The sequence below is a fragment of the Bos grunniens genome, chromosome 7, assembly GCF_055505025.1.
Source record: "Bos grunniens cultivar Pamir isolate PY7600 chromosome 7, Bosgru_T2T1.0, whole genome shotgun sequence".
Classification (NCBI taxonomy): domain Eukaryota; kingdom Metazoa; phylum Chordata; class Mammalia; order Artiodactyla; family Bovidae; genus Bos; species Bos grunniens.
Window position 1 is genome coordinate 58,794,175 of NC_141171.1, and position 16,387 is coordinate 58,810,561.

The 16,387-nt window shown below is 42.6% G+C and overlaps 1 protein-coding gene and 1 non-coding gene across 5 annotated transcripts in view; one reads left to right on the top strand and one right to left on the bottom strand.

Annotated features, from left to right (window-relative positions):
• The window catches only part of JAKMIP2 (janus kinase and microtubule interacting protein 2), a 189,280-nt gene that overhangs the window by 50,717 nt on the left and 122,176 nt on the right, over window positions 1-16,387 (bottom strand). For all 4 annotated transcript variants that reach the window (XM_086412240.1, XM_086412239.1, XM_086412238.1 and 1 more), the window contains exons 2-3: window positions 15,324-15,599; window positions 2,558-3,055 (exon numbers count right to left, since the gene is read on the bottom strand). In XM_086412240.1, coding sequence (XP_086268366.1) covers window positions 2,558-3,055; window positions 15,324-15,452 — 627 coding nt within the window. In that variant the 5' untranslated portion in view covers window positions 15,453-15,599. The remainder of the gene's footprint in view (window positions 1-2,557; window positions 3,056-15,323; window positions 15,600-16,387) is intronic.
• Window positions 11,806-11,877, top strand: TRNAA-AGC (transfer RNA alanine (anticodon AGC)). Its single transcript has one exon. It is a non-coding gene; the product is annotated as a tRNA-Ala (tRNA).

Genomic DNA, 16,387 nt, shown 5'->3' on the forward strand with positions numbered 1-16,387 from the left:
AATAGAGTAGGCAAGTAGACACATTTAATATAAATAATATTATGCTGTTCTCCTCTTTATAAGAATGTCTCCTTACACATAACAAATCACTTTGTATAAATATTTCTTTGCTGTGTTCCTAAGACCAAAATGCATTTTTGAACATATTTGGGACAGAAATTGTGTTATACAATCACATTTCCCCACATGTAACTATTTGTGAGCTACTGCCTCCAAGTCACATGATTAAATTTTAGATCATTTTGGGGAGGTCATGGTCCTGGGATATCATCTGATAACTTGGCAAGTAATCAAACACTGTCCTGTTAATTTGGGAGTAAAGGCATTGTCTTTATTTTTATCTCCTTGTAGGAGACAAGTCTAGTGTTACTCTTATCAGTGTTATTCTTATCTAAGTAGCATGTTCATTTGTTAGATCTGTTATCCATGGTTTATTTACAGTTTACCAGAGCTCTAGATCTGCATGTTCCTAGTTGGTTTTGATGTACTCTACATAAATAAACCTGCTGGGAAATCACCTCATCACACCCATATAATCATTCTCATCATCATAACTGAAATTTATTGATCTTTTAATACATTCAATGCATTCAGGGTCTTACATATCTTATCTCATTTTAAAACAATCCTATTATGTAATTCTGTTATCATCGCTTCTCAGGTGATGACTGAGGACCCAAAGGGTAAAGAGCTTGATCATGGTCATATGGCTAATAAATGATGAAGCCTGATTTAAAATACAGACTTATGACCCTCGGGCCCATGCTATTAGGCACTGTGCTATACTTATGCCAAGATTATCCTTCCAGCATTTTCTCAAAGTGGTTTTCTGTAGACTATCAAGTAACTAGTGTCAAGGAGTCTCAGTTGCACACTGGTTAGAATCATGGACTCTGGTTTCAGAATACTGAAAATCTTCCAAATTCCTGGTTCTTAAGTAGGGAGAGGGTACATATCAGAATTCCCCGGGGAAATTTTCTACACAGGGTCACTCCCATTTCTCTTCCTTTCTGTTCCACAGATGGAACTGGGTGTTGGCGTAAGAACAAGATTAGAAGGAAAAAACGAAGACAAGTACATCTGCATTACTGAAAAAGTTTCCTGTTTTTCTGTTTGCACTGAATTTTTGAACCAATATTCAGAGAAACTAGATTTTACACTGTTACTCAGAGAGATAGCATGTCTGTCTCTGCAATGTGCCAGTGAAAAGAAGTTATGAAAAAAATTATACCCATGGATGGGTGGATATATCTGTAGACTTACATTGAAACCATTGACAAACAAAAACATTTAATGTAAAGCTTCCTTTTCATTTACCTACCTGCTGACTCCAGAGTTCACATCCTGATTCTTTCTTCAACAGCCACTGGTGTTTTAAAAACCAAAGGCAGGGCAGGGACCAATATTTCTGCACTGCGTTTGGTCTTTATTGTCAACCAATACAATACCATGAATTGCGGATAAAAAAATTGCAAAGTTTGGCAAAGGCAACATTTACAGTCACACTGTATTGCAGTACAAAGAACATCACATATTTAATTTTGTCTAATATGTCCTCTGATAACCACTTTTTACATAAAATTGAAATCTTAGAGATATCGTCCAAGGGACATAATTAGAATTCTCAGAATATAAATGGTTAGAATCAACAGATACAAGAAGGAAAGTGTTTTTTAAGTTCTTTTCTAAGAAAATATTTTTAGAGAAGCACAAAGTACACTTGAACAGGTGATAATTTGATAATATATAACCCAGCTATAACTGATGCTAAACATTCTGAATACAGATGCAAATAAACACTTCTTCTAAGACAAGGTCAATCTGCAACATTATAGCTTTCACACAGTAATTCTATTTACTTTTAAGCATAGTGAAAAGACTGATGTGGCTTTTGGTCATACATATTAAAAAAAAAGCTTCAACTCAGTAGGGGTTGAAGTAAGTCTTAGAAATTGGTAATAGCAAGTAAGCTAGGTAGGAATGACAACCAATTTAAGAATTATAATGGTCCTTATTTTGAATTGCCTCCATTTACTCTGGGGAAGAAGATCTATTTGTAAAATGACCAGGGGTTTTATAGCCCTGCTTCTTGCTTTCAGACATGGTTCCTGGGGAGAAAACACGTGAATCCCTCAGTATGTTCCCAGTGGCTGCCATTTTCAGATACCTTGAAAGCCAAAGAAAATCCCCCCGCCCCTGTAAAAACATTTTATAAATGGAAAGCCTACAAAACATGCCGATGTTGTTAGAGTATATCATTCAGAAAATTTTCATATACACCCAAGGAAACAAGAGCCATTAAATAGATAACTCTCCATACGTGTGAGGCTAGAAATATTCAATCTTTATGAGAAAGATGACTTCAAAATCTTCTACCTTTTACAATGCCAATTTTGGCCTGGGCGCACCTATTTACCTATCGACTTATCTTATATTTTGAACAGCACGAGACAGGAGGGCACTGTTAGCAATCCACTCACGAAAAAACACCTGGAAAAGCAAGCCCCACGGCTGCCTGAAGCCTGGAAAGAGAACGGTTCTGCCCTGGGTTACTAACCAGCCTCCGAATATCCCGCTCCGACTCCCACTTGATCTTGGAGATGGCTTCCTGGTGGGACTGATGCTCACTCCTGAGGTCCCCAGCCTTGATTTTATCCGCTTGGATCATGTTGCTCAGCGCCTCGTCCACCTGCTTCTTGGCCGTTTTCAGGTCCGCAATCTCCTGTAAGAGCTTAAGGCGCTCGGCATCGAACAGTTTCCGGGCCTCCTCACGGGCCTCGATGGTGAGCGCTGTCCTTACTTTGTCGCTGCTGCCGTCCCGGAGCGCGCACAGCGCTGACTTGAGCCTCTGGATCTCGCCATCCCGCACCTTCACTGTCCGGGCCATTTCCTGCTCATGCTGCTTGATGAGATTCTCCCGCACGGCCTGCAGCTCCTTCATCTTCTCCTCGTGGAGCTTGGCTTTGAGTTCCGTCACCAGGACCGTGTGCTTGCGTTGCTCCAGCTCGCGGATCCTCTTGGCTTCTTGAGTCTTCTCTCGCTCGAGTTTAGATACCTGAGAGGCGAAAGGAGGAAGAGAGGTGAGCCTCATCAGAAAGATGTGCTCCTAGGCATGATTAGCAGCTCAGATCCCTGCGATCTCCTAATGCCTCATCTCTTTTCAAATTCTAGCCCGCAGTGGAAGGAGGGAGGGTGCCCGCGGAAAACCACAGGCCTTTTTATGCAGGGAGGACAGCATGTGAGGGCTTCCATGATAGCTCAGTTGGTAAAGAATCTGCCTGCACTGCAGGAGACCCCGGTTTGATTCCTGGGTCGGGAAGATCCCTTGGAGAAGGGATAGGCTACCCACTCCAGTATTCTTGGGCTTCCCCTGTGGCTCAGCTGATAAAGACTTTGCAGGCAATGCGGGAGACCTGGGTTTGATCCCAGGGTTGGGAAGATCCCCTGGAGAAGGGAAAGGCTACCCACTCCAGTATTCTGGCCTGGAGAATTCCATGGACTGTACAGTCCATGGGGCAGAAAGAGTCGGACAAGTCTGTGCCACTTTAACTTTCACATTATGTGAAAGGAGGAAATACCCAAGGATGCTTCCAATACTTTGTTCAGACAAATGTTTGATGTTCTGGGGCTTTACTATTTTGTGTGGTCTTCAGGCAAGCAGCACAGGCATCACCCAGAGGCTTATAAGAAATGCAGGGATCCATCCCAGATCTGTGAATGAGAACCTGCAGTTTAACCCATCCCCAGGTAACTGACATACACATTAAAATTAGGAAATTGTGCTCTAATGTTTTTCATCTTGGTGAGGAGTTCAAAATAGATCATCTTGAGATCATTCTAGACTACACATCCCTAGTGAGGTCTAAACTGTTAACTGTGCATGTCCCAGGACGCCCAGGACAGTCCATAGTTCAACATTTTGATCAGACTGAAAAACTGGTGCCTAAAGTGATAGCATAAAACATTTCCCTTTTTCTTCTTTTTCTTTTTTTGAAGAGAAGTTAACTGCTGCTAAAGGGGAAGTGAGGAATGAAGATGGTTGATATGTCCTCAACTTCACCTTCCTTACTATAGCAACTTGGTTTCACCCCCCCACCCCAAATTTTTACAGATACACACACACCAGCAAAAACCCCTGCAGTACAAGGACCTCTCTGCTACAGGAGGTCAGTGGCTGTTATTTCGGCTACATGGGTGTCTGTCTGCATTCTTCACTACCTGCACTCTTATCTCCCTCTCTCCCCCATCTGTGTCAACACTCTGAGGAATTTAATAAAGTATTGCTTCTAATCATTTTACTTGCAAGGAGAAAAAAAAATTCTCCTGTGTTTTGTACTATTTCCAATGGTAATACAGGTCTTTATAGATAAGCAATAGCACTGCCTTAATTTGGCTGTGAGTTTGTCCCTGATTTAGTAGATAAGAGTGTGGCCTGGTATCTGTAGCTTAAAAAAACCTCACTAGGCTCCTGTACTGTCCTCCTCCTACTGTCATTGCTGCTGCCTGTCTTTGTTCCTCTGTCTCAGTCTTTTGCACACATATACACACAGGCAGTAACCTAGAAAAAGGGAAAAATTGGGCAGCCCCAGGAGTAATATCTAGGTGAGTGATACTGAGTCTTTGCCATTTGTAAAATTAGACCATTTTGTAAAATAATTGCTGAGCCTTTCCAGCTGAAAAATTGTAAGATCCAAATTCTTTATTGAAACAATTGTAATTATGACGTAAAGTGTCTGAGATTTTACTTACCTTAATGGTTTACCTACCTTTAGCTAGAACAGGATTTTCTAAGTCCACATGGCATTCTATGAATATTTGATTTTAAAGGTACAACAATTATTCCCATGTAGGTTATTCTAAAAGGACTCAGGACACAAGGAGATTTGGCGAAATAAACAGCCAAGCACCCCCAAACGACTATTCTCGGGTCTTGCCTCCAGCCCAGCCCAGGTCCCCTCCCAAGTGTCTGTTAGCGGATACATTCTAGAGCAGCACTATCCCACATGGTGGCCACTAGCCACAGCGAGCACTTGTGATACTGCAAAGTCTAAACTGAGCCTGGCCCCAGGTATAAAATACTCATCCCATTTCTAAGACTTAGTATGAGGTAAATAATAATATATCATTAATAATTTTTATATTGGTTGAAACTATAATATTTTGAAGTTTTTTGGCCTTGTGGCATGTGGGATCTTCCTCAAGCAGGGATCAAACCCATGCTCCCTGCATTGGAAGTGTGGAGTCTTAAACAATGGACTGCCAGGAAAGTCCAAAACTATATAAAGTATTTTGGATAAATTAGGTAAAATAAAGTATACTATTACAATTAATTTGGCTTATTTTTACTTTTTAAAATTGTAGTTACAAGAAGTTTTAAAATCACATATGTGGCTTGGATTTGTGGCTTGCATTATATTTCTTTTGGATAGCATTACTTCAGAGTTCTTGGAGGTTCATTTAACGAATAGAGCTTTCGTCACACTGCTGCTGACATTGTCTTAGCAAAATCCTGTTATGATCTATGTGCCAGGGCTTCTTCCTGTTGGGGGATAGAATCCCAACACTTCAGCTGCCCCTTTCAGCTCTCAGATGACTTGGTTGGACTTTCAGCCCCATTTGAACTCCTCATTCGCCATCTCAGGCATAGGGCAGTATTCTATTTTCTGCACACACCCTGAATCTCTACACCTCTGTGCCTGCCTAAGTTTCTTCTTCCTGATCTGCCCTTCACTCAGTTCCTTTTGGGGTCCTCTCATTCCTCCTGACCCAGCTAGATGCTACCCTCTCTGGTCATATCACCCTGATCACCCAGGACCAAGCTCATCTCTCCTGCATTTGTCTTCTCAGTGCAGTTTGCTGACACCTCCTTGCCAGTCTCTTCCACATTTTTCTTTATGCTGGTTTTTTTTTTTGCGCACTTGTCTGTCCTCACCATCTCCTCTCCTACCCCACCTCAATTGGAAACTCCTAGAAGGCTGCCAGTGAGCCTTGTTCATCTGTCTACCCAGTGGTTGTCAGCACAACACAGAAGACAAAGAACATGTGTGAAATTAAAGAATGTAAGCCGGTATGTTTCCCTGGCTGGCCTCGTAACCAGAGGCAGGAATAATATATCCTGTCACACATTTTAGAGAACATGGGCTTGTACTGTTACCCAGGGTAGCCCTCATCCATCCCTTCCCTGTATAAAACAATAAAAGAAAAATACCCCCAACATATAATGTCTGCCTGTGTTCTGTTTGATATTTCTCCCAATGTTCAGTAATGGCAGCCTAAATCTTACTTCCATTTTTTTTTTTACGATGAACTGAAGAAGGACTTTCTAGACTATGAGTGAGCAAACAGTACCCCATGAGCCAAATCTTTCCCGCCCCCTCCCCCTTTGTGAATAAAGTTTTATTGGCACACAGCCAGGCCCATCCATTTCCATGTTGCCTATGGCTGCTTTCATGCTATAATGAAGCTGAGTAGTTTCACAGAACCTCTCTGGCCCACAAAACCTAAAACATTTACTATTCTGTACTTCACAGAAATGTTTGCTGATTCTTCTTTTATATAATGTAATTTTTGAAAAGAGGGGCCTTATTTTTCACTGAGTTAGAATCTCTGATAATTTACCTTCCATCTAATTTACCTTGGGGAAATTAACTCAAGTGATAGGAAATTATCATCTTCAATTGAAGATGAAATTGATCATCTTCAATTTCAGCAGGATGTATTTACGTTCCTTAGGCATTTGGAACAGTATCATGACCATAAGAGCAGATAGGTAATGAGTTACTAGGGGAATTTTAGCAGCTCTTCCTAAAACAATGAAAAGCTGTAGTAAAAATGGATAAAGGGTGATGAATTCTGGGTTTGTATTTTGATTTCACCATCAACTGTCTTTAAGAAAGTTGCTTTATCCTGAGGATCTTTGATTACACTTTAAAAAATACCTGTAAAAGAGATATTTTTAGGATTAAATTAGATAATGAATGGGAAAGTAGCTTAAATTGTAAAGTACTGTAAACTGTAAGGTAATATTATATTGGATACAAGAGGAAATACTCATGATCTGAAATTATTTATGTGAAGTTCTCTGCAGGTGTATTAGATTGTACAAGTTTGTGATTCTGTAATTTCTCTCAAGTTATAACACTAATCTTTTATGTGTAGACTGGAGAAGAGATGAATGAAAAAGAAAAAAAAAAGTGAAAATACAGGTGTATGGAAAATATACTCCAGCATGAAGACAAAACAAATAGGAACACACACTGGCATTTTCGTCCATCACTTAAAGGAAAGCACAGAATTCGAAAAAAAGAAAAGATATTGAATTATTTTTGGCACTTTTTAATGTCTATTTATTTGGTTGTCATGGAAACTGTCATTTTTGGCAGTATTTCTAGGTATGGTGTTTTGTTTTTTTTTTTAACTTGAAAAGAGTTTCACTATGAAGGAGATACAAAGAATGTGACTGACATCTGGAAGGAAAAAAGAGCCAATAAAAATTTTGTAGTAAAAACATTTTCTGAAAATTATTTATAGCTTAGATTGTACCACTAAGAAATAGATTTTAATATTTTAATGTAAAAAAAAACTTAATGTAAATTATGAAAATGAGTATACTAAAAAATGAAGAACTACCTCTGAGTAATATGAAAAAATGTGAAGATAATATTTTGAAAGGTAAAAATTAATTAGTTGATTGAAGGGATAATGAATTTTTACTTGTGGAAATGTTATATGGACAAAAATTTCAGCTCCATCACAAAAAATAGTAGGCATTTATCGGGGGCTTAACTTACTATGTATTAATTAGGCACTTTTTTAAAGGCTTTACACCTATCAACACACAACATAAAGAAGGCTGATCAGGGTCCAGGTGGGCCAGGAGCCAGGTCAGGGTAGATCTCAGATCTCCTAGTTTGCTCTGAAAGCTTTGGCAAGCTGGGGCCCCAGACTCAGCCTCTGTTTACTCATGTGTTAACTAGGATTGGCGATATCTTTCTCATTTGATTGTTGAAAGGACTGACTTCCATAATCCAGCAAAGTCCTTTGGATAGGCTAGAACACATGGGCAATTAATAATTATTAATATGCTTACTCCTTGGAAGAAAAATTATGACCAACCTAGATAGCATATTCAAAAGCAGAGACATTACTTTGCCAACAAAGGTCCGTCTAGTCAAGGCTATGGTTTTTCCAGTGGTCATGTATGGATGTGAGAGTTGGACTGTGAAGAAAGCTGAGAGCTGAAGAATTGATGCTTTTGAACTGTAGTGTTGGACAAGACTCTTGAGAGTCCCTTGGACTGCAAGGAGATCCAACCAGTCCATTCTGAAGGAGATCAGCCCTGGGATTTCTTTGGAAGGAATGATGCTAAAGCTGAAACTCCAGTACTTTGGCCACCTCATGCAAAGAGTTGACTCATTGGAAAAGACTCTGATGCTGGGAGGGATTGGGGGCAGGACGAGAAGGGGACGACAGAGGATAAGATGGCTGGATGGCATCACTGACTCGATGGACATGAGTCTCAGTGAACTCAGGGAGTTGGTGATGGACATGGAGGCCAGGCGTGCTGCGATTCATGGGGTCGCAAAGAGTCGGGCACGACTGAGTGACTGAACTGAACTGAATACATGGTAGATATTAAATATTAATTTGATGAGCATTATTGCACATTAATATTTTATCATGCAATGTATACTAATACCAGGAAGAACATAAACCTAAATACCCATATTATGGTGGTAACATGAGCGCTACTATTATTACATTATAAGACCTTAGTAACTATGTTCCTAATAGAGATGTTCAAAGATAAAATAGGGTTTCCTCAAGATGTCCTGAGTTTCTTGGTGACATCTCATCTTAACTTGGAAGACACTGCTTAATGTATACAAAGAAGTTATAGGGGGTAGGGTGGGACAGGGCCAGAGGGTGAGCACTGAACAGAGATTTGAATAAAAGACTTCCTATATCCCTTTTACCCCAGAGGTTAAAAAAAAAAAAAATCATTAGGACAATTTAATCCTGCTTCTGCTATGATAGAAGGAAGAAAATTCATGACTAGCTTCCCAGGCTTCCCATTATATTTTCTTCTTTTGTCCTAATTCTAGTTTTGCCTTTGAAAAATGCCACTGTAAATTCTGTTAAGAGGGTGATGTTTGAGCTTTAATGTGATCTTAGAAATCTAGGATTAAACATTGGACTTGCCTATTAAAGGTAAGGAGGGTTGAGAGGTTATCAAGAAAAGACAAGCCAGGAAAAGGTTCAGCTTGGATTATCTGCATCAGATGTAGCCAGAGATCTAAACGCACAGGGCTGGCAGGGGTTTTCATGGGCACTAAGTAATTCTCCAAAAGGAGATGGGAAGAGGGAAAGGCTGCCTCCATAGGAATGGGGCTCATAAGGGCTTCTCTGGTAGCTCAGCTGGTAAAGAATCCTCCTGCAATGCAGGAGTTCCCAGTTTGATTCCTGGGTTGGGAAGATCCCCTGGAGAAGGGATAGGCTACCCACACCAGTATCTTTGGGCTCTATGGTGGCTCAGTTGGTAGGATCCGCATGCAATGTGGGAGACCTGGGTTCGATCCCTGGGTTGGGAAGATCCCCTGTAGGAGTGCATGGCAACCTATTCCAGTATTCTTGCCTGGAGAATCCTGAAGGACAGAGGAGCCTGGCGGGCTGCAATCCATGGGATCCCAAAGAGTTGGATACAACCGAGCAACTAAGCACAACACAGCATAAGGGAGATTTTATACAACCTGGGGAAGTAATAAAAGCTTCTCTCTTTTCATTTGCTGCTTTTAGTTACTTAGGTTTCCTGAAAACAAAACTAAATTTGCAGAAAGCAAGAAGTACTGGATGCCCAGTGTGGGCCCTGAACCTGCAAACTCTAGAGTACTAGCCTGAGGAGAGAGAAGGTTGGCTGGTTTTTGGAGAGCACCCTGGAGGCAACAGAGGGCAGTGGAGTAAGAAAGCACCACCTTGACCACAGCCTTAGAGAAGATGGGAATTCCCGTTTTGGCTCCTCCTCTAGCTGTGTCACTGGGAGCAAAGGAATTACATAGAACTTGTGTTCTTTCTCAGTGAAATCAGAAAGTAATCAGATGCTGCCTTTGTCCCAGGCTCTCAGTGAGGACTGCTTTGCAGTCTAAAGGGCTGTTCTAAGGGTGGAAACTCCTTTCTGGAGCTGACTCTGCCCAAAGCAAGCATCCCAGGCCTGCCACCCTGCAGACTTGACCCTTAGAGGCCTATCCTCTGCTCCTGCTTCATCCCCTCTGTGACTGTGGGCTTCACTGTAGCTGTAGTCTGCCTCTGCGGGAGAGAATGAAACCCTGGGGAACTGGGTGGGTGGATTTCACATCTCACAGCAATCCCTGGTGTGCTTACACACCCCGGGCAGCAGATCAGTGTCCACGGAGGAGACACACAGGAAAATACCATGGCTTAATGGCTCAGTGCTGGTCCAAGAAAGACAGATCTGGTGGAAATATTTCTTCCACCCAAGCCTGGGGTGGCCCGCCTCAATCAATACTATATTGTACTTATGCCATGGGGTTTTGGGGAATGTTTTAAAAACAATCATGATAATTCACTCAACAAGTAGGACATGTCTCCTAATGTCGGGCAGCACTGTGAACACTGGGGATCCCTTACTTAGGGGTCCCTGAAGCAGACATGGAAGCATAGATTTCATTAGAGCACGGATAGCAGGCAAGAAACAAGCAAATAAAGTAACTTCAGACGTAAGTTTCAGACTTTCACTTTCTTCATAAGTACAGAGTCCTGTGATTAAAGCACCACAGGGCGATGTGCTAGATAGAGTACATGGAATGAAGGGACAGTGTCATGTAACTTGGTGATTAGGGAAGGGCCCTGAAGAGCTAGAGCAGATTCCTTTCCTGACTAATCTCGACTATTTTGAAAGGACCTTAGCTCTTTTATGTTATCCATAATCTGCTCATTTTACAGATGCACAAATGCAGGCCCAGAAAGGTCATCCAGCAGAGAGACCCCACCTGTGTTCTTTCCTCTCCACCACAGGCCCCATAGTTACATCCTTTTGGCCCCTATGATCGGAGTCCAGTCAAAATGACCTACATATCTCCATGTTTTTTCCTATCAGTGCATTACAAATCTTTCAGATAATTTTTACTCACCAGAAGTTGGCTGTGTCTAATATTTTAGTTTCATTTCCCTGCAGTGGAAATGCAGGCATCTATGGGAGAAGGAGAGGGGCATATCCGCCCCCTCCCCCAACACACACACACACACTTCATTTCTCCATTTGAAATTTGCATAATAGTATAAAGAAAAGTTCTGACATTGTCTCTTCCTCTGCCTATGGTTTTCAGTATTTTCTAGACATTCACATGTTTTAAGTATAGCACTGGCTCTGCAAAACATGTAAACAACCTAAATGCCCACTGATGAATAAATGGATACAGAAAATGTGATCTATCACCTCCTATACACACACAATGAAATATTCAGCCATAGAAAGGAAGGAAATTCTGTCATTTGCAACATTATGCCAAGTGAAATAAGCCAGATAAAGACAAACACTGTATGATCACACTTATATGCGGAATTAAAAAAAAAAAAAAGTAGAGCTCATAGATATAGGGAATGGATTGGTGGTTACCAGAGGCAGAATGGTTAGAAGATGGTTAAGGTGGTTAGAAGGTACAAACTTCCAGTTACATGGTAAATTCTGAGGATGTAATGTATAGCATGATGATTATAGTTAACAGTCCTCTTAACAATATTTGAAGATTGCAAAAAGAGTATATCTTAACAGTTCTCATCACAGCAGCTGGGGGTATAGCTCAGTGGCAGAGCACATGCTTAGCATGCACGAGACCCTGGGTTCAATCCCCAGTATCTCCATCTTCAGGGCTTCCCTTATGGCTCAGCTGGTAAAGAATCTGCCCGCAAAGCGGGAGACCTGGGTTCAATCCCTGGCTTGGGAAGATCCCCTGGTGAAGGGAAAGGCTACCCACTCCAGTATTCTAGCCTGGAGAATTCCATGGACTGTGTAGTCCACGGGGTCACAAAGAGTCGGACACGACTGAGAGTCTGTCACTTTCACTTTCATCACAAGAACAAAAACTTTGCAACTCTGTGAGGTGATGGCTATTGACTAAACTTATTGTGATAATCATTTCACAATCTATACATATATCAAATCATTATGTTGCACACATAACATGAACACAGTGTTGTACACCAATTATATCTCAGTAAGACTGGGGAAAACATTTGGAAAAAGAGCACAGACGTGGGAGGAGAGGGGAGGGGAGTTGAAGACCCAGCCCCGTCACCAACAAGCACGTGACTCTGAGTGACCTGCTTTATCTCACTGAGCCTCGGTTTCTGCATTTGTAAAATGTGGATAATGACAGTGCCCACCTCAGAGAATGGTAGTGAGGGTGAAATGTGATAACTGAATTATAACACAACATGTCTGATAATATCTGCTCAAAAAACACACACACATAACTTAGGAAGTAAACACGACTATTATCCCATGTGACAAAGGAAGACACAGGTATTTCATAACCTGCACAGGGTCACTCAGGTGCTAAGGGAAAGAGCTGGGATTATGTGAGGAGGAAACGAAGTTCTGACCATGTGTGACAGGTGGTAAACAGTCAACAGAGTCCAGCATTTGTGACCTGCTCTATCTGCAATACTCTCTGCAAATGTCAATGGGATGATTTGTCTTTCTGGAAAAATGAGTAATATCCCATCACTCCAAAGGTTTCCACTCTTTAACTAGTCCATTCCCCTGAGGTTAAATTGTTATCCTAGCCTTGCAGTCAAACTGAGACTGTGAATTCACATGTCGGCATTGTTCATGTTCTCTCTCTCAGAGCCTGGGCCTTTGGTAACACAATCGTATTTATTTTAATAAAACTGCTTTATGACTTGTTTGCCCTCTAAATTCCCTTTGCTCTTTGGGGAATGCTGCTGACAGGCGGTGAGGCTTTGCTGTCGCCCCTGTGCTAGGATTCTAATTAACTGTCAGGGAGAGGGAGTCTGGGGGAGGGGCAGAGGGTGGACGACAAGGGCAGTGCTTTCATTTCAGAGCCTGGCTTCTGGTCTCTGGTCAGAAAGAGAGATGACCCCTGACTGCTGGCTTAGACACCAGTGCCCAGCCCTGGATAAACAGGCAAGATAAACAGCTCTGTCCACAGTCAAGAGTTACCCCTTTTAAAAGGCTAGCACATATGGGAAATGGCAGGGTTGGGATCTGCAGGGCCTCCGCCTCTTTAAAATCTCATGAGCTTGCTCTCTGCAAACCAGGGGCAGGTTATGGTTCCCAGTACCCAGACGGAGAGCCTTCTTCCCATGAAGGTAGTTTGTCATCCTGCTGTTACTACAATTGAAGCAGCCTGCCTCCCTTGAAATGCTACGTTGCCCCAGGGAAAGTTAAAACCAATGAAATGTTCATAGCTTGTCGACCTGGAAGGAATTGCGGGGTGGAGTGTTCGTCAACACAAAGTCAAAGAACCATCTCCATGGGGACTGTCTGGACCGTGTGCTGGAATTGCAGTCCTGAGCCTCATCACTCCTACTTTATCAGAATCTTTGGACTCTGGGCCCAGGGATCTCAATTTTTAATAAGTTCCCTCCGGTTATTCTAATTTCCAGTGATGCTTGAGAGACAAGGATATGGAGAAACAGACTCAGTCATCTGAATTACAGATCGACACACTGAGAAATTAAAATTTGTCCCTGGGGAGACAGAAGGGCAATATTCTGCTTTTCTGACTCTTACACAAACATTTTTGACTTTGTTTTTGTTTTGTTTTATGACACCACCTTCTTGTTAACTTTATGGAAAGTGAAAAATACCCTTCATAAACTTTACACTGGGGCCTGCTTATCCAAGGTCAAGGCTTAACTGAGACAGGGGGCCAGGAGCTTTGGCCAATCCAAGCTTTATTATTGTTCAAACCAGGAGAAATACATCTGGGAGAAAAGAACTAATTAAAATGTAATGGTAAAGTCAAGGAAGAAGAGGCAGTAAAAAAGAGTAAGGATATGTGTTGTTTGTGACTTGATTAAGAACATTTCCTTACTGCACACAGAGTTATCTCTTTAAGGCAATTTTACACTGACATGATTGTCTCTACTTTGCAAAATGTCTTACGCCTGTCACGTATTTCAAAATGATTTCCTGTCCATGACTCTGTTTGATATCAATACCGCTCTAATAAGAGAAGCATTAGCATATTCATTTAATGGATGAGACTCAGAAGCAAAGAAACTTCCCTAAGTCTAATTAGCAACTGACTCAAGCATACCAGATATGGAAGGGATATTACTATGAATTTTTTTTTCATAATTTATTATGTACCAGGCAGCTCTCTGAGCATCTGACATGAATTTTCTCATATACTCCTCATCACTCCTTTATGTACGTGTCTAATTTAAACCTCCTCCCAGCTCTACAGGATAATAGTAAGGTATAAGGATAGAAATCACATTTCAGTCATTCATCTACTCATTCAACAAATATATGTTGAGCTTTTCAGTCCTGGACATTTATTTAAGCTCCACTGATAGAGAGGTAAGTGAGACTGCTGTCACAGAGATTACACTTGACTTGGGGGAGAGAAGCATTAAACAAGTCAACATATAAATACAAAAACTGCGCTGAGATGAACCAGGAAAAGGCAGGCTTTAGGGAGTGTGTGGACCCAGGAAGTGCTCTGTTTTGGAGATTGTAGTCAGATGCTTGACTAGAGCTGACACTTGCAGGAAGTGTGGAAGGAGCATGCCGCTGGCTGGAGAAGAAGAAGGGCAAAGGCCCAAATGTGATGGGCGTGTGTCCCCTGGTTCAGTGAAGAGGCTGGAGCAGAGTGATCTGGGGACAGCAGTGGTGGGAGATGAGTCAGATGATGGAGAGCTGGAGGGGGGAGGTCCTGACGTGGTGGGGGAAGTCCTGTGACTGAGAGAGGTGGGCAGCCTTGCAGGGTTCTGAGCAGTGGAATGACATGATGGACATGCTTTACAAAGATATCTCTAAATGCCTCGGGGGAATGACTACAGAAGGCAAGGGTGGGACCCATCAAGGCCACATGCTTATTCATTTGTCCAGAGGTGGTGGTGGTGGGGGAGTATGCTCTCAATTTTTACATCTGGCTTCCTGGGCAGGCAGAGCTCATGAGCAGGGTTTTCTCATTTTGTGTGTATCCTGTGCTCAATCCCTTCTGCCACACACAGGGAATCTCCCCAAGTGCAGGGGTTGTTGCCCCCTCTGGCAACCAGCAGACAAGAGCCCACTGAGGCAGGGCGGCAGGCGGGCCTCAGGAAGCCCCACTCACCTTGGACTTCTCCTGATGCAGCTCTATCTGGATGTCTGTGAGCTTGGTCCTGAGGTCTTCGTTGGCAGCTTGAAGGGCGACAATGAGCGCCTCGGGCTTCTCGCCCTTATTTCGCCCTTTCTTGGACATTATTCCTTTCTGAATGGAGTCTGTTGGTGTTGAATTCCTCTCAAGCAGGGGCTGCCATGTTCCTGCGGCTTCTCCTGGGTGCGATGGCTCAGCAGCTACTGCGTGTTGCCCCTCGGGAAGGTCTCCTCAGCCACTGCCCTGGAAGCCCTGGGGGAGGCAGAGACAGGAGTTACTGCCACAACCGAGACTTGGGCCGCATACCCGTCAGGCACTCAGCCTGAGTTGCCTGGGAGAGCCCCCTCCTAAGGGCTGCCGACCACTTGGCACATGAATTTAGGGCTGTCTTCCCAATGGGCTAGTCTGGTCATGTGAGTGCCCTGCTTAAAATCCTTCAAAGACCTATGAGTCCATACATGAGTGTATCTTTCACATCGCAGAGCGCTCTTTACACCCGAACCTGCCCATTCTCCTAGCCTTACTTCCTCCACATCACTCACATATCCTGGGCATAGAGAGTGTCTTTTAATTTTCTGATTCTTTCTCTCTTCCCATAAGGACTTTTCATTTCCCCCCATCTCTGCCCTGCCTCCTCACACGGTCCTCAGCCTCACATGCTGCCACACAGACAGTTTTAGTCTGACCAACCCTCAGGTCTTAGCTGGTAAGTCAGTTCCTCCTGGAAGCCCCCACCCCAACCCACCCCACTCCAGGTAAATACAGATCCCTGTTTTTTAAGTGTGGTCACCTCCATGAGTCTGTAAGCTTTGTGAGGGCAGGAATGTGTTGTTCATATTTACAACTTGCTTCTCAGAATGCATCTCAGGGACTGGACATATTAGCTATTTAATTCAGTTTTGTGAAAGGAAGTCCCCTATGTGATGATCCGGGATGCCATCCTTAGAATTTTGGAATTATTTTTCCCTCAGTAGGTAACAAGGAAGCTGGCTATTGAAGCTCTTGGCAGGTAGGTGCCCTAACAGAGCAGTGCTTTGGTG